Source organism: Cibotium barometz, chromosome 37 (genome assembly GCF_041138505.1).
Source record: "Cibotium barometz isolate CiBa-2024 chromosome 37, ASM4113850v1, whole genome shotgun sequence".
NCBI classification, from domain to species: Eukaryota; Viridiplantae; Streptophyta; class Polypodiopsida; order Cyatheales; family Cibotiaceae; genus Cibotium; species Cibotium barometz.
In genome coordinates, this window is record NC_141082.1 from 40588758 (window position 1) to 40608821 (window position 20064).

The 20064-nt window shown below is 37.9% G+C and overlaps 1 protein-coding gene across 1 annotated transcript; it reads left to right on the plus strand.

Moving 5' to 3' along the window:
• The first annotated feature begins 502 nt into the window (after positions 1-502).
• LOC147617272 (protein RAFTIN 1A-like) lies at positions 503-1140 on the plus strand. Its single transcript, XM_086776373.1, has one exon. The coding sequence runs from the start codon at positions 538-540 to the stop codon at positions 1108-1110; it is 573 nt and encodes a 190-aa protein (XP_086632499.1). The 5' UTR covers positions 503-537; the 3' UTR covers positions 1111-1140.
• The last annotated feature ends 18924 nt before the right edge of the window (positions 1141-20064 follow it).

Sequence of the window (20064 nt, forward strand, 5' to 3'; positions counted from 1 at the left end):
GTTCAGCAGCTGGTACTACTAAAGATGGGGTGGTGTCCTACTGGGAGGAGCGGCTGCAGGGTGCCAGCATGCCAAGCTCGCTGCTGGGCATGCTCACCCCCCTTGATTCGCAGCGAGCTACGGGGCTCCGCAACCAAATCGTGCAGCGCCACAATTTTCTGCCTGCCCATGCCGCTGCCTTCTGCAAGGCTACTCGCATGCAATGCCGCCGCGCCACCTACGCCCAAAAGGTGGCTACCCAAAGTGGCTATGGTAGGCTCACCCGACCTTCTGTCTCCAACAACAATGCTATTGACCAGCGCGCTCCAGGCAGCTTCTTCAGGCAGAACCTGGTGAGCTCATCTGCTCTGTAATTCGTCTTTGCCAGCTTGCTGCTGCAAATGTTGTTCATCTCCTGCTCTCCTCTCTCCTCATAATAATTCCAGTACAATGTTGCAGGTATTAGTGGCTGGTGCAAAGATACAAATGCGAGCTCATGATGCGGATGGTGAAGACAAGCAAGCACGAGCTTTCTAGCTCGCGCAGTTGTTTCCCATTATGGGCAACAGGGCACTCCCAAGACTGGTAAGCATGTTGGGAATACCCAAGTCGGCACTTGCGAGCATGGAAGACAAAGTGGCGGATTGCCATGAAAACGCGGGTGTGCAAGGGGAGATCAAGGCATGCCTCTCCTCCATCGAGGCGCTCGCGGACTTTGCCGTCTCCGTCATGGCAACCAGCTCTCAATCTCAACGCATCAAGGTCCTCGATGCCTTCCAGCTTCCTGCATCCACTGCCGTTAACGTTCCCGCGGGCACAACCCACACCATTCTTAACGTTGAAACCATCAAGCAAGACCCCGACGAGAAGTACGTCACTTGCCACGATATGCTCTTCCCCTTCCGTCTCTTCTACTGCCACTACATCGACCAAAGCAGACTCTTCCTCGCTACCATCCAAGCGCAAGACGGAAGCCTTTACAACAGAGTCGCTGTCTGCCACTACGATACCAGCTCATGGAATCCTACCCATGTCTCTTTCTCCGACCTTCACACCAAGCCCGGTGAAAGTGAGGCGTGTCATTGGATGTGGAAGACTGGCGTTGTCTTCTTGCACCAATACTCAGCTTAAATCTGTTTATGATATTGCGTCAAGCTGTGCACTATAGGTCCAGACGTGTTTCTCTATGCCATACGCCTATAGATCCAGCTAGCGCTACCTGTACATTCTGAATACTCCTTGCTGAATAATATCACTGTATTTATCTTCATTTGAGCAAGTTGTTTGCAAAAACAAAAAAAAAAGTGAGTATTCTAATGTCTATTCTAAGCGGCTAGGGTAACAGAGCTAGTAAAATGACACCCACATTTTGCAAAAAGCTACGGTAAAAGAGCTAGTAAAATGACACCTAAATTTGTATGCAACAAAGTGAGCATTTTGTACCACATCTATTCTTTCAAGATTGACAAGGTCTAGGGTAAAAGAGTGAGTAAAATGGAACCCGATTTATAATAAACAAAGTGACTGCTAGATATTTTCCAAACTCTAATCAACCAATGCTTATTCTAATCTCCATTAATTGACTCGCCTCAAATGTTTCCCCACATAGCGAGTTATCACGTCGCTTTCCTAGAATCAATAGTTAAAACAACTATAACTATCATAGAAACTATCATAGAATTATCATTAAGAGCTCGCAATGCCTTTTGTATGATAGCCATTGGTTTGTGTTATGGGGTGAGGTAGACTAGAAAGCATTGTTTTTATTGTGGGATCAAGGGGGTATACAAGGGCTCCTTTAAGACGGCTAGTTTAGAGTGGGGGCACTTTAGGTACCAAGGAAAAGAGTTCCCAGGCTCCCTAGCCGGACGTTCATGCAAACATATAACTAGTCACACCACTTACGCACCCAATATGAAATTGCCTTTTTTTCAGCATTAGCTAACTTTAAAACAATCCTTTAATGAAACCATTATGTCATTGATCACTATCCTCAAAATCTCTGGTATTCATCGGTGTACTTATGGCATCATTGGCAACCAGAACGCTCACCACCTGTTCACTCAGGGGCCTTTTCGATAGTTCCTAGCTCATAGTAACCGGCAATATATTCACATAACAAAATGGAATCCCAGTGAAAGATCAGCAAGATCAACCAACAGATCCATATAAAAGAGCCATGGACTCATCCGTTGAGGACCAGCAAGGTCAATCAACCAGATCCATGCCCAGTTTCAGAAAACAACTCTTACTCCTTATTCCAATATCTTCCACGACGCACGTGTGGGTATCTTCGGTGACCGAGAGCCCGAGCACTGTATGGTCAGCACCCTCTAGGATCCTTCGCAGGTCACCTAGTGCTTCACTCATAGGCCACTTCCTTGGTCCCTCATTCACCGTACCGGAAGCTCACCATTTAAATCGAACCAAGGCTAGTCAAGACCTCGGCCGACCTTGCTACGCGAGACGTCCTCCATTGACTCTCCGTCAGCTGTTGCAACTTTATCAAGTAGGTCTCTATGACCACATACTAAACACAATCAAAATGCTTCCCCAGCATCTTTGACATAAAACAGTCATTTGCAAACACTTTACAAATACAGTTTCTCTATTGAACTCTCGTCATTCCACATTATTCCATATCAATCCATATTACTGAATCCAATTCCAATTCATATGTGTATCCATTCTTGACCAGATACATCATTTTCCATTCCATCACATCGGATTCATTCACTTTACATAACATCCATTCCTATCTTTCTTAATTTACATTACGTCTCATCACATCCATTTCTCATTATATCTCATTCGTTCAAATCTTATATTATTCATTCACATTCTGATGATTCACATCACATCTCATCTCATCCATTCGCTCATATCGACTTCATATCCATTCACATTCATATTTGCATTCATTATTCCACACACACATCCACATTCGTACATCCACATTCACATCTACATTTATACATCCATTTTCACATCCACATTCATACATCCACATCCAAATCCACATTCATACATCCACATCCACATCTACATTCATACATCCACATTCACATTCACATCCATACATCCATATCCACATTCCACATCCTCATTCACATTCACATACATCCACATCCACATTCCATATCTACATCCATATCCCCATTCACACATCCACATTCATATTCACATACATCCACATTCACATTCCATATCTACATCCATATCCCCATTCACACATCCACATTCATATTCACATACATCCACATTCACATTCCATATCTACATCCATATCCCCATTCACACATCCACATTCACATTCACATACATCCACATTCACATTCACATTCACATCCAGACATCCATATCCACATTCCACATCCTTATTCACATTTACATACATCCACATCCACATTCAATATCTACATCCATATCCACATTCACACATCCACATTCACATTCACATTCACATTCATACATCCATATCCACATTCCACATCTACATCATTTCTTTCAAATACATATAACTACATCTATTCTTTCACATACATACATCTCCATCTATTCCTCCTTCATTTTCATCTAATTGATTCGTTTCACATCCTCATATCTATTTATAGAATACAAGAGAATTCTTATTTTTGATATAAGATTTCTTTACACATTTATTTATGCATAAATTCCATTTTAAGGAGACTAACACTTTCGAAATAAAAATCAATCTTTTATGCATCTTCCTATGCATAAATTCATTTTAAATGAGAATGACACTTTTGAATAGAAAATCAATTCTTTAATGCATCTTCCTATGCATAAAATCAAAATTGACGAAAATAACTCTTTTGAACTAAAAAAAGATTTCTTTATGCATCTTTCTATGCATAAATCCAATTTAGTAGGAATTACACTGTTAGAATAAAAGAATTTTTCTTATGCATCCTATTTATGCATAAAATCATTTATGATGAAAATCACTCTTTTAATATAAAAAAAAATCTTTTATGCATCTAATTTATGCATAAAATCATTTATGATGAAAATCACTCTTTTAATATAAAAGAATTTCTTTTATGCATCTAATTTATGCATAAAATCATTTATGATGAAAGTAACACTTTTATAAAAAAAAAAATTATGCATACTTCTATGCATAAAAATCAAATATGATAAAAGTAACACTTTTATAATAAAATAATAATCTTTTATGCATACCTTTATGCATGAAAATCAAATATGATAAAAGTAACACTTTTATAATAAAATAATAATCTTTTATGCATACCTCTATGCATGAAAATCAATTATGATAAAAGTAACACTTTTACAATAAAATAATAATCTTTTATGCATACCTCTATGCATGAAAATGAAATATGATAAAAGTAACACTTTTACAATAAAATAATAATCTTTTATGCATACCTCTATACATGAAAATCAATTATGATAAAAGTAACACTTTTACAATAAAATAATAATCTTTTATGCATACCTCTATGCATGAAAATCAATTATGGTAAAAGTAACACTTTTATAATAAAAACATAATCTTTTATGCCTAAAAATCCATTTTGATGAAAGTAACACTTTCATAATAAAATAAAATTATTCCTTTATGCATAAAAATCTATTTTGATGAAAGTAACACTTTCATAATAAAAAAAATTTATTCCTTTATGCATAAGAATAATAATAATCAATATGCATCTTCTATGCATGAAAATGATACTTTTAGAGTATAGAATTGATAGGAATCACTCTTTTAGCATAATAAAAGATAATTCTTATTTCCAAAAATTTTGCCATAACCTCCTTTGTATGGCTGACCATTTTTAAAATTTTTCTACTTAAATTTGTCTTAAAAATTAACTCTAATTGATTTAAAGTAATCTATACTAATCAAAATTCACTTATAAAAGAGAAAACATTATAAAAAGTTTAATTCCATCAATTTTCACTTAACTAGGATAAAGAAGGGTTGATTCTAAGAAGAGAGAGGAAAAAAGCCGTTCGATCAAGGCATAACATCCATTTATCACTTCAAACAATCATAAACATTAGAAAAACATAAAATCAATAAAGAAAAATACAAGAATCTCTACTTACATAATTTCTTGGAGCTTTCCTTTGGCTTGATGGTTTGAGGGTTCAACTCTTGTTTGTAACAAGAGTGGCCACCAATCTTTGGAAGAGGAAAATGTCAAAAACTAGTGAATTATTAATAAATTCACAGTTCTTGGCTTGGGAGGAGCAGAGTAACAGTGCATAAAACACTATTAAGTTTCAACAAAAGAGAGGGCTTCTATTTATAGGAAAAAGTGAGCCTCTAACCAAGCCAGCTGATTCTAGAATTTTTCAGATCAGTTTGGTCAATTTTTGACCATTTTTGGGTCAGTTTTGGTCACTTTTTGGATCTAGTTGAAACAGGAGAGAGGAGAGATAAAAATATCTCATTATTTGGGAGTTTAAAACTCATTCAAGCATGTGAAATAGGTGCGCTCTTCATGAGGGAAATTCCCCCATGCAAAGGTGTCAAAAATGCATCATTTCACCTAAATAACTCTCTTTTTTAACTATTAACCTTGTCCTTAGTCAACATTTCATCTTATGTGAGTATTTACTCATTTTTGGAGAATTTTTCTTTTATTTCTTCATTTATCTCCTCCCTACATTTGGATGAATCTTATTGTTCCATAGGAACCTTAATTTAAATTTTTGAAAAAATCTTCACCTCCAGGATAATGCCTCTTGAACAGATTATACTTAATTTCTAATGCACCTTCTGAAAATCTTTTTGAGCTTCTGTTTCAGGGAAACTTATTTTAATAAGATGAGGTATTTTTTTATCCAAAAATATTTAAAATTTGAATATTATCTCTCTAGAATATTTTCTCTCTCTAGGCCAAAATAGGTAGAAACAAGATCTTTTATATTTCTGAAGAGGGGAATGAATTACAGGGGAAGATACTGGACATCATGAGGGCTAAGGGGAGGAATCTTACATTGTGGATGGCGCTCATGGGATACATTGTGTGTCTCAGGTTACTCTTTAACAAATGGAAAAGCTCTCAGATGCAGGCAGCTATAAAGCTTTTGCAATTCTTGTATGCAAGGCCTTTGGAGGAGGTGCTCTAGGAAGTCACATGTCAAGAAGTGGGAGTATTTTACCCTTGAACCTTCAGAAGGCATGTCAGAGATGCTAATGAATTTGAAGACTTTGCATACGAAGGACACCATGATGCTTTGAGTGATGCACTTTGCATTGGTGACAATTTTGCTATCATAGCTCCTCATGACAATGAGGAGCTTGCAGATTTTCATGTCTTGAAATGCACAGCTCAGAAGCAAAAATCTGATACTAAGCTAATAGATGGCTGGGGGAATGTTTGCCTTGCTGGTTCATTTGTTGTCAAGGGAATATGGTACAAACAAGCGAAAGGAAATCCCTATGAGTATAAGCTATTATGGTGCAAGCCTGAAGCTATTTTGCTATCCCACCTTGTAAGATCCATCAAGTTCCCAATGGAAAAGGTTCAAGGACGTGGGATGAGATTTTTTATTTACCCAGAAGCATATGAGGCTATTTACAATAGCACTCCCTTTGATGTATAGCTTGCTGAAAATAATTCAAGCTGTTTCTTTTGGACATACTTGTTTTTTTTTGGATCCTCGTCTACTCATGCTGATCTCTTGCAGGTAAGGGTCACCAAGAGCCACACCAGGCTTGTGGGCATCTGTGAATGATAATTAAACTTGCCTGATCTTTCTTAGGGATGCTCAAATTGTGGTACATGGTAAATCTTACTAGACACATTCCATACATGTCAAGGTATTCTTTTACACTATGGGTCTTATGATGTGGCATGACCATATTGCTCAAGATGCACAATTAATGAGCTTCTAAAGTATACCACTATACCAGTACCTAGCAAGAGGACCTTGGTAGCACTTGGTAGTAGGGTATAAGCACCTAGGTAGCACCAAGATAGCAGAAGATAGTGATATGGTATCAAGAAGGTAGTAGTATGGTAGCACCTACATACTAGCCTGGCAGCACCTGGGAATAAACCAAGCATCTACATACTAACCTAGCAGCATCTGGAAATAAATCTATCACCCACCAGTATACCAGTACCTAGCACCAAGAACTTGGTAGCACTTGGTAGTAGCCTGCAAGCACCTAGGTAGCACCAAGGTAGCAGTCTACAGATTATACTAGTGTTTCAAATTTAGTAGTGCAAAAACATTATAGCAGAAATTGAAAAACTTTACATTATACCAGTGTTTCAAATTTAGACTAAATGATACCTGTAATCAAGACAATAACTTATATATCCAGTCTACAGCTTTGCAAGAGTGCAAAAATGGCCATCGCATTATGTCAATTCGAGCACTTCTACAACATATACAAGGTTCCAAAGTGGACTCCATAATAAAAATTACATTTAGTTTGTTGGGAACAAAATGGGATGATCACAAGTCTCGCTATACTACAATTCGTTCATATGTTCGTACATCCACCTCCTTCGCGCACAGCTATGCGGTCATCATCTTTCATGATTGGTAGTGGCGTATCTATAGTATAGGAGAGGCTCAACACCAAGCCATGTATCAAGCCAGCCTCTGAGGACTGTCGTAAGATAAGCCTGCATTTCCCCAGGGTCTTAATCTTCCATTTTCTTTACTATACATGCGGTTCCTTGAGGATTCCATAAAGTTTTGTACTCGCTATCATCCACCATGATAGTGTTTGTTGGTGAATACTGAGGATAAGCCTCCCAAAACACGGTCAACTTCTTATAAAACACTGGTTTCTTGGTAATTCTCTGGAACTTAGTCTCCTCTGTGCAAAACTCTTGCGTAAGCATGTCTTTGAACCGGTGGACGTGAAAAGGCATAAAGCACCTCAAAATTATGTTTGCATTGACCTTGTTAGCACAAGTCCATATAAAGACATCAAAGCGTTCCAAGCACCATTGCACAAACCTCTCAGCATCATGCTTTTGCCCTAACAGCTTCCTGCCACCCATATCTGTCACTTCAAGCATATTACAATAGGGGGGGTTTGTGCATATCTGCAGTCAACTGTTGTGAGTAGCACTCCATTGAGATCCAAAATTAAAGTTGGCCATAATTTAAATGAAGGGCTGGTTGGATCCTCCCAGGCACGATACATCTTTGCATTAGGATGTCTCATACTACCACCTGCAATCGATTTGATAACATCTCTCAGTTCCCTCCACTGAAGCTGTGTCTTGTGCCTCTCCTTGAACACATAGTTCTCTGTAGCATTTTCTGAGCTCTGAGAGCTATTCTCTTTAGTCCCACATTCACCTTTTACCTCACTTTTCCCCTCAAATGCATCATAAAAACTAATAGCCTGTGCTTTAATCTGTCTTAGCATGTCAGCAGCATTGTCTACATGAACACCACAATCCTGTGTTTTCCTTGCATTCTGTACCATGGCTGCAAGGCATGATGTCTGGAAAAAACACCAAAAACTCACTTTTTCCCAGACATCATTATCCTCCTCTGTAACTTTATTACCATCCTGCACTGTATCAACATCCTGCACTTTTTCACCATCCTGCACTTTATCACCACCATCCTGCACTTTTTCACCATCATCCTGCACTTTATCACCACCATCCTGCTTTTTATCACCATCCTGCACTTTATTTACACCATCATGCACTTTATCACTATCTTACAGTGTATCACCATTGTGGCTTGTGAGGACATTGCCAGATATTTCAGCTAGTCCATCCACACTGAGAGTGTCTGCAATGATAAATTTCATACATTGGAAAAGAAATGAATGAAATACATAACAATGAGAGATATATAAGAAACAAAATAGTCGGACTCTTTTCATTCATTAAATAGAAAATGTCAACAATTTGGTTACAGAGCCAGAATGGCTATTGATGGGACAAACCCAAAAAAGGGGGTAGACATGCATTCATGGGGAGAACTAGCAGAATTTAGGGTTGCAATCTTTTTCTGACTTTGGCAGTAACACGTTTTCATCCCGATCCTTCAGAGATATTGGCAGGTTTCTCCTTGTCTGGTTGATCATCTGTTATATTGGAAGCTTTATCTAGGTCCTTATGGCTTGAAGTTGGAGGACGCTGGCTAGGAGATCCTCCTGCGTGGAAAATAATCATTAGCAAGTGAAAACATATTAGTCTACATTCAATTATAAAAGTGAACACAACCTTTCGTTTTCCTCTTTCTTCCCCTTTTCAACATTTTTAAGGCTTGTAGCAGTGAAGGACTCTCTTCTTGATGATTCTCCTTATCCATGTCACTATCTACAGGACTTTCTACACCCGGAGTCCACAAGTTCTCTCTCCTTGATAGTGTCATCCTTTGGATCAGGTTCCTTGTTTTTTCCAAGGAAATCTGCCACGGTCTCAAGTTTCGTATCCAACTGTAAATTTTCTACATTACAACGTGGTGTTGAAAAAACTTCATCCATTAGCTGAATGTTTTTGGCATCCTCATTATCTACAATAAATTCAATCATTAGAAATATTTTCTCACCTTAGTAGACATTAAACCATACCAAATTGAAAGTAAACCCTCACAACTTAACACAAGCTCTACCGATTCCAGCTACAAAAGTTACATATTAGAAGCTGTCATACTTACCTTCAAACCAACTGAGCTACCTCCTAGCTCCCAACCCTGAAATTTGGTAGCTAGTGTACCACCTATTCATGCATATACCCTTTACCCTGTTTTGGCCTGGTGATAGAAAATGTCTAGAGAGGGAGGTAATTAGAAATTGAGATATTTTTGGATATAAAAATCCTTCTAGTGTCTAAAATGGTTTCCCTTGAAACAGAAATTCAAAAATAACTTTCCAATGTGCAATTGGAATTAATTGAAAATAGGTATAAAGGACCTTAGCCTAAGGGTCCAGATTTTTAGAAATTTTTGGATTATGATCCAATTAAGGTTCCTATGGGCCAGTAGGATCAATCCAAGTGTAGGGAGAAGATAAATTGAAGAATACAAGAAAAACCCCCCAAAAATGAATAAATGCTCACATAAGATAAAGAGTGGACTAAAGACCAAAGAAAATAATTAAAAAAACTGAATTTTGACACCTCAGTGTGGGGATCTCCCCTCATGAAGTAGGCGCCAGTTTCTTATCACTACCCCCAATTTGTAATCAATAAAATGAGATATTTTCATCTCTCCTCTCTCCTATTTCAAAACTAGATCCAAAAAGTAAGCTTAAATGACCCAAAAATGGTAAAAATTGACCAAATTGATCTAGAAAATTCTAGAATCAGTTTGCTTGGTTAGAGGCTCACTTTTTCCTATAAATAGAATCCTCCCCTTTATAAAATCTTAATGGTGTTTATGCACTGTTACTCTACTCCTGTCCTGAGCCATCTACATTGAATTTTTTAATAATTCAATTGTTTTTGGCCTAATCCTCTCCAAAGTGAATTGGTGGCCACTATTACTTCAAACAATAGTAGAACCCTCAATCCCTCAAGCCAAAGGAGTGCTTACAAGCTCCATGTAAGCTAATTTTCTTACTTTATTTTTAATGAAAATTCTATGGTTTTCTTGATTTTATGTTTTACACATGATTGAATTAAATTCAAATGCTATGCCTTTGATGAAAAGGCCATCCCCTTCTCTTCTTTACATTCCAACCTTTCTTAATCCTAGAAAGATTAACTAAGTGATTAATTAAGCTCTTCTTATTGTTTACTCTCTTGAATTTAAAAAATTATATAGATTAGAGTTCTATAATTCTAAATTGGATTAATTAAGTTAAATAAAGAAAGATAAAAATGAGAAATGGTCAGCCATACAAAGGAGGTTATGGCAAAATTTTCTAGAATTTTATGAATGAAAAAGAAAGTTTGTTTTTATGTTATTCCAAAAGAATAATTCCAACCATTTTTGCATCTAAAAGAAATATTCTAATTACTCCATGTACATATTCACCTATGAATATGCATGGATATCACTAATATTAATTATTAAATTTGATTTCTATGCATAGAAAGATGCATAATGGATTTTTTATTACAAAAGTGTTATTCTTATTAAATTTGATTTCTATGCATAGAAAGATGCATAATGGAATTTTTTATTACAAAAGTGTTATTCTTATTAAATTTGATTTATATGCATAGAAAGATGCATAATTGAATTTTTAATTACAAAAATATTATTCTTATTAAAAATTAATTTTTATGCATAGAAAGATACATAAAAGAATTTTTTTAATTACAAAAGTGTTATTCTTATTAAAATTAATTTTTATGCATAGAAAGGTGCATAAAGGAATTTTTTTAAATTATAAAAGTGTTATTCTTATTAAATTTGATTTCTATGCATAGAAAGATGCATAATGGAATTTTTTTATTAAAAAAGTGTTATTCTTATTAAATTTGATTTTTATGCATAGAAAGATGCATAAAGGAATTTTTTTTATTATAAAAGTGTTATTCTTATTAAATTTGATTTCTATGCATAGAAAGATGCATAATGGAATGTTTTTTATTATAAAAGTGTTATTCCTATTAAATTTGATTTTATGCATAAATAGATACATAAAAGAATTTTTTTAATAAAAGTGTTATTCCCATTGAAGTTGATTTTTATGCATAAATAGATGCATAAAGAATTTTTATATCAAAATTAGAATTCTCTTAAATTTCTATGTTTAAATTCTATGAGTATTTGATAAATGAATAATAAAATACTAAGAGAGAAAATTCTATCGTTTTATATTCACACGAATTGTTAAAAAAAAAATTCAAGAAATCTATCGAGAGCGAAATATTTAGATAAATGATTAATTTATTCCTCATTGGAATTTGTAACTAATTTAGAAATTAGTTAAGTGAATATTCAAAAAAAGAAATTCAGTAAAACAGTAACTGAATTATCAAACCTTTTCGAGAAAGATAGTTCAGGAAAAATCTTATCCGACTCGAACCTTGAATCAGGCTACGACCAAGACCAAAGTCTTTCGTCAATTTCGAGGAAAGGTGTGACCAGTTTAGAAAAATACACTCAAAACTCCCGCCAAATTTGAGACTAAGTTTGAGACCCTTCGAATTGATTTGTGGATCAAGGTTATAGAATTCGAGGAATTCTGGTATGAAACTCAGAATTCCGATCAAGAAGTTTTGGGGATACTGATTTAAGAGATACTCCTAGTATTCAAAAGAAAATCAAACTAAAAACTTGCATAGAAACCCTGTTTTCTTAAAGGACTGTCTTACGCCAAAATGCTGGAGGGAGCATTTGGTATATGTTTTTCTAAGGGAAGTTCGGTTGCAATCAGTTGGCGCCGAGTGTTTAAAGGACGGCTCACGCGGCAAAGCCTCTGACCAGCCTCAGTATGGTTGAGAAATAGTGAGCTTCCGGTATGATGGGCGAGGGCCGACGAAGCGGTCCCTGAGTGAATGGATGAGATGTAATGTGATGTGAATCGGGATGTGAATGATGAGACTTGATGTGAATCAGATAGATGTAAATGAATGGATGAGATGTAATGTAATGTGAATCAGGATGTGAATGAATGAGACTTGATGTGAATCAGATAGATGTAAATGAATGGATGAGATGTAATGTAATGTGAATCGGGATGTGAATGAATGGGATGTGATGAAATGTCATGTGAATGAATGGATGGATAGGATGTGATGTGATGAGATGTGATGTGAATAGATGTGATGAGATTTCATGTGAATCAGATAGATGTGAATTAATGGATGGATGGGATGTGATGTGAATAGATGTGATGAGGTGTCATGTGAATCAAATAAATGTGAATGAATGGATGGATGGGATGTGATGTGAATAGATGTGATGAGATGTGATGTGAAAAGATGTGATGAGATGTGATGTGAATTAGATAGATCTAAATGAATGAATAAGATGCGATGTCATGTGAATCGGGATGTAAATGAATGATATGGGATGTGAATGGATGATATGTGATGAAAATGGATGTGAATGTGTATGTGAAGAATGGATGTGGATGTGTATGTGATGAAAATGGATGTGAATGTGTATGTGATGAAAATGGATGTGGATGTGTATGTGAAGAATGGATGTGAATGTGTATGTGAAGAATGGATGTGAATGTGTATGTGAAGAATGGATGTGAATGTGTATGTGAAAGAATGTGATGTGATGTAAAGAGATGTGATGTGACATGAATATATGTGGATGTGAAGTGATAGACATGAATGTATGGATAGATGTGGGTAGTCGTACATGTGAACGATTGGATGGATGTGGATGAATGAGATGAGATGTGTATGAATGATATATGATGTGGATAGATGTGATGTGATGTTATGTGGATAGAATGTATGTGATGGGATGGTGATGAGAATGAATGTGATGGATATGAATGAATGTAATGTGATGGATATGAATGAATGTGATGTGATGGATGTGAATGGATGGAGGTGATGTGATGTGAAATGGATAGATATGAATGAAAGAGATGTGAATGAATGTGATGTGATGTGAATCGGGATGTGAAGAAATGAGATGTGAGATGAAATGGATGTGATGTGATGTGATGTGAATTGTGGTAGATATGAATGGATGAGATGTGAATAAATGTGATGTGATGAGATGTGGATGGGTAGATGCGAGTGGATGAGATCTAAGATAAATGAGGAAAGATGCGATGAGATAAAAATGATGTGATTGGATGAGATGTGAATGAATGCGAGTGGATGAGATCTGAGATAAATGAGGAAAGATGCGATGAGATGAAAATGATGTGATTGGATGAGATGTGAATGAATGTGATGTGATGAGATGTGGATGGGTAGATGCGAGTGGATGAGATCTGAGATAAATGAGGAAAGATGCGATGAGATGAAAATGATGTGATTGGATGAGAATGAGAATACATATGAATTGGATGTGGATTAAATAATGTGGATTTATGTGTAACAATGTAGAAAGACGAGAGTTCATTATAGAAACTATATTTATGACCTCTTTTTAAATGACTCTTTTATGTCAAGAATGCTGGGGAAGTATTTTGACCGTCTTGTGAATGAGGTCATGTGGAGACCTAATTATTTAAGTTGCAACAGCCGACGGAGAGTCAACGGAGGACGTCTCGCATAGCAAGGTCAGCCAAGGTCTTGACCAACCTCGGTTTGATTTAAATAGTGAGCTTTCGGTACGATGGATGAGGGACTAAGGAAGCGGCCTATGAGTGAAGCGCTAGGTGACCTGCGAAGGATCCTAGAGGGTGCTGACCATACGGTGCTCGGGCTCTGGTCATCGAGGATACCCACACGTGCATTGTGGAAGATATTGGATCAAAGAGTAAGAGTTGTTTTCTGAATTTGGGCATGGATCTGGTTGATTGACCTTGCTGGTCCCTCAACCGATGAGTCCGTGGCTCTTTTTATATGGATCTGTCGGTTGATCTTGGTGATCTTCAACGGAGATTCCATTTTGATTTTTGTAAGTGAATATATTGCTGGGTACTATGAGCTAGGAACTATCAATAAGGCCCCTGAGTAGACAGGTGGTGAGCGTTCTGGTTGCCAATGATGCCATAGGTACACCGATGAAGGAAAAATTGGAAATTAGGATTCAACCAGATATTTTGAGGATTCAACCGAAAATTAGGATTCAACCGGATATTTTGGAGGATTATGATCAGTGATACTATAGTTTCATTAAAAGATTGTTTTAAAGATAGTTGAATATGTGAAAAGACAGCTTAATCTATGAAAAGACAGCTGAATCTGTGAAAAAGGCAATATCATATTAGGTGTGTAAGTGGTGTGACTAGTTTTAAGTTTGCATGAATATCTGGCTAGGGGACCTGGGAACTCTGTTCCTTGGTACCCGAGACAAAACCTAACCAAATTCTTAAATGAATCCCATCACTACAGTGGTTGGGAGATTGGCTAGGCTGGACTGATGGATCCCTAGAATGAGACTCAATTCTATTATGGTACAATAGATGAAGTAATCTCGGATAAAAATTGTTCTACAGAAAAGAATCAACGGCTGTGCCTCTCAATGAGGAAAAAATCGTTGGTCATTATGATCCAAGTGCAAGTCTTTTCTCCTTGATCTGACTATGGGACTCACGGGTTCAGTCAAATGAGTTCAGTTAGTTAATACTCATGACTACGTTAGAGTAAAAATATCATAGAGGAATCGCCCGTGCTTTCTGGGCAAGGGAAGTTTTTTCGGGTTCGGTTTTGGAAGAACCGAGGGATTAGTCTCTTGTCCGAATATACGTGGGGGGCGAGGCCCCGAGTGAGGGACCCTGCCCTGCGTAAGATGTGCTACTTCTGCTGCTAGCGCCCTAAAGTTCGTTGCGTGGAGGGGACAGGGATCTTTCAATCACGACAACCAACAAGAGGGAGATAAGAAAGAAAAAGCAACATAGTGTTGAGGATTACACACTCAAAGTGCCAGAACGACATCTTGAAAGTAAGGCAGGCAAAGGAAAGAAGATGATAACCCCGACAGTGATTACACAGAGACGATACGCCAAGAAGCCAAAAGGTAGAGGAAAAAGTCTGAAAGCAACACAAGTGGAGGTGGAAGGCCAACTAAAAGCCAACAAGGGTGCCACACAAACAGTGTTGAGTGAGGATGATCAGGACAAAGATGAGCAGTGATATGCTTTCGTTTCCAACTATGGTAGCAAACTTCATGTTGACATGCTACAAGAGGTCTTGGATAGGCTAACAGTATGGCATGAACGCAAAAGATGAATATATGAATTGGAAAACCTGTATTCAAAGAGACTATTTAATCTTATCCTCTTTTTTAGATTATAAAAAGCACTCCTATTCCATCGATTCCACTCTACCATTTGGTATCGAATCCATCCATCCGTCGGGTCAATGCATGATACACTAAACCATGTGTTGAGTTTTTTAACCACAGTTATGTGTGCAGAAAAGGAACATTCGTACGTTCTATCACAACTCCTTCTCTTCCAACATGTGAAAGAATGGAAAGCGGCAAAGGCCTGTGGGGGGGATGAGATATGGGAGAGGAAGATCCAAGAGTTTGAGGATCAAATCAAAGGGATGAAGTTGGAGTTCTTATCTCAAAAAGTGATTTACATATAAGATGGCAACCACTGATTACACGCTTGGATGGAAGAAATAAAAAGAGGTATATTGTTGTTATAAGTTTTTGGTACTGTGAATAGAGTATAGCTTTACGTCTTGAAAGATTTTCAACGTAGCATTCATACACGACGATAGTTCAAGACATCCATTTGTCAAGGCTACCCTATGAGATGTCTCCACACATGATGAAGGAGAGGTGTTATCAATGATCGCTCGACCTAACAAGTGAGTTTTCTAAGCTATATCTCGATAGACTAAAATGTTGAGATTCAAGCTCGATGTCAGTGTGATTCAGTGTGAGCCAGCTATGCTATGTGCTGGCAAATTAGGTAGGAACATGTGTGAGACATAAATGACCGCGTGTCCAGCTGGTCATAGTGTGTGGACATTAGCTAGGGTTAGTAGAGTGTGGACACAACTCATTGTGTGTTGTGTGGATTATGGATTAGTGCATTATGCTTTGTGTGAGAGTGGACATGGCTTCCCTCTATGGTTAGGGTTTGCAATAGACATTAGGGTTTGCTCCTGTGTGTGTGTCTCCTCCTCCTCTACCGTTCTTTCAACATGGTATCAGAGCCTTGTGCTGTTTATTAGGGTTTATGAGTGAGTGAAGAGAAGAGGGAAAAGAAGCTGTGAAGCTTGCCATTGGAGCTGTGAAGCTTGGAGCACACCGAATCTTATCAGATCTGAGAGCTTGGCCTACCGGGTAAGGTCTTCTAAACATCCTTGAGCGGATTGCAGGTGATACAGGCAAAAACAAAGCAAAATAGAGCAAATCAAAGCAAAGAGAAATTCTAGTTTTTGGAAGCTTTCCATTAAAGCTTGGCAACATTGATGTATGGTGGAAATACAAGTGATTCTGGCAAAAGACATATGTATTTGACAAAGAGGGATGTAATGACAACTCTTATGCAAGCCCTATTGTGATTTTGGAGCATTTTGGAAGCATTTGAATGTGTGAAAATTCTGGTTTTTTGAGCTCTTACAAAACAGTGAAAAAGAAGCCCAAAATTGAAGCATTTGGAGCATGTATTTTGCAAAAATCCAAGCATTGGTGGATTGCACACATACCTAGGTGTCTTGGGCACTTGTAGCACTCATCAATTAGCAACTTAAACCTTCCCAAAGCCCTCATTTGCAGGCGGCGCAGCCCATACAGAGGAAACAGGGCAGATTTCTGGTTTTTTCACTACGAGGAGGTCAATTACTCATTGGATGCTTGACATATTTCAAGTTTGTTTTAGCAATTGGATGCTTTACACTTTGGAGAAGAGGGCTATGTGATTTTTTTGGTCAATGATGCTTAATTGAGCTGGGAATGAGCTGATTAAAACAGGCTGTCCACTGGTTGCAGAGAAACAGAGCATTTTAATTGAGCAATTAAACTTTGGTGTTTTACAATTGGACAAATTCCTCTTACATGGAGTTGATGGACACTATTGCTAAGCCAATGAATGCCTGGTTGCTCAATTTGGTGAAATATTGAAGAAATTAGAGCCAAATCATTACTGGTTTTTCTGGTTTTTCCAAAAACAGAAAAAGGGGTTTTCAAAAATTGATATGTACACATGTGAGATGGTGTTGATACTCAACATTGAGGTTGATTAGGTGTCAATGAAAGTTGCCTATACTTGATTGCACCATTACATTGTGATTTGGAGCCTTGGAAGGCATGTAAATTCAGGGTATCCCGCACTGAGTGAGTCAGTTCATCTTGGATGATTACAGGTTGATTTTCTACATCAAATTTGGAGTTTGTTGGCTATCTTAAAGTATCTGGAACATTCATTGGAGTGTGGTTGAGCTGAGGAAGGCTCATTTACAGATTTGAAGTGTGCGGAAGGTGTACGCATTGAGCAAACATGTCGGACAATCCAGTTCAGATTGCTGGTGAGAAGCTGGATAGGAAGAACTTCCAGGCATGGAAGTACAGGATAAAGAGTTTCTTGAAAGGAAAAGGATTTTGGAATCTCATTACAGGTGCTGAGCCAGAGCCTGAGCTACCTCGGCAACCTACACAACAGCAGCTTATTGCTCATAAGCAATGGTCAGAGAGAGCATTCAAAGTGCTGCATTATTTGTCTATATGCATTTCTGATGCTATGCTCATACACATTCAGGATGCTGAGAATCCCAAAGATGCATGGGATACTTTGGTCAAGATGTTTGATACAGATACGAGTGCTCGCAAGTCTCAATTGCGATAGCAGATACACAATGTGAAAAGGAATAAAAGGAGCATACATGATTATGTGCAAGAAATCAAGAAGTTTACAGATGCATTGGCCACAATAAATGCCCCCATGCCTGATGATGATTTGGTGGATATTACCTTGCGCGGTCTTGGCAAGGAATACAAATCTTTTGATACATCTATCTCAGTGAGGAGTACAGGTCTACCCGACTTCGATGAGTTGGTTTCCCTCTTGTTGGTTGAGGAAATCTAGCTCAGTGATTCATTTCTGGATGCATCTACTAGCCATGATGATGGCAGAAATCAGGCTTTCTACTCGCAGAGAGGCTTTAGAGGCAGGGGGAGATTTGCATCACGTGGACGTGGTGGTAATGGTCGTGGATGGCAGGATAGGCCTCCACAACAAAATTTTCAGCCTTCATATGGTGCTCGAGGTGGTCGTGGATATGCACCTCAGCGAGGCAGAGGTACCCCATGTGGTCGAGAACGTTGGCAAGGCCAACAAAATTCTATGCAAGATGTGGAATGCCATTATTGTGGCAAATATGGTCATATGGCGAGAGATTGTTTCCACAAACAGAATGATTTGAGAGGGGGAAGAGCACAACGTGGTGGTCATTATGGTGGAAACTATGCACAACATGGTGGTAACTATGCATCAAGTAGCAATGATGGAACTGCAAATCATTTGTTTGCCATGAAGCATGTTGTGGGTTATATGACAACAAATGCTGAGAATGATGATACATGGTATATGGACTCAGGAGCATCAAACCATATGACATGTCATGGTGAATGGTTTGAGCACATGAAGCCTATGGATGTAAAAGGCTATGTGGAAACAGGTGATGATACCCAGCATGTCATTACACATGTTGGAAGTGTACCATTGGTCATGCACAATGGTCAGACAAAGTCTATGTCAGATGTGCTGTATGTGCCTTCGATCACTAAAAGCTTGGCCTCAGTTGGTCAAATGGTAGAACAGGGATTACAGGCTCGTTTCAACGAGCATGGATGCTTCGTTGAAGATTTCAAACATGGATGTAGAGTGATTGCTAAAGGCAAGAAAGAAGGAAGATTGTTTAAGCTGGATGCTGGAATTCCTGAGCTAAAATCAGCCATGTTCTCAAAGAGCAGGAATGTGGTACAGGACATTGATATGTGGCACAAGAGGATTGGCCATGTCAATATACAGAGATTAAAGAACATGCAAACAAGAGGCATTGTCAATGGATTGCCTAGGTTCAAATATGATGGACATATGCATGTTTGTGAAGCCTGTCAGTTTGGGAAGCAGGCAAGGTTGAGGTTTCCTAGAGAAGGAAATATGAGTAACAGGCCACTTGAGATAGTACACAGTGATGTATGGGGTCCTGCACAAAACCCATCTATCAAAGGCAGTTTATACTATGCTACATTCATAGATGATTTCAGCAGGATGACATGGATATACTTTCTCAAAGAGAAGAGTGAAGTGTTGGAAAAGTTCATGGATTTCAAAGCTTTCGCAGAAAAGCAATATGGCTGTTGGATTAAATGTCTGAGGACAGATGGAGGTGGTGAATACACCTCAAAAGCTTTTGAGCATTTCTTGAGGAAGCATGGAATAAGAAGACAGTTGACTTGCAGGTATACACCTCAGCAGAATGGTGTGGCTGAGAGAAAGAATAGAGTCATGTGTGAAGTGGCAAGGGCGATGCTTAATGAAAAGAGCATGCCAGATTACTATTGGGCAGAAGCATGTGCTACTGCAGTGTATATATTGAACAA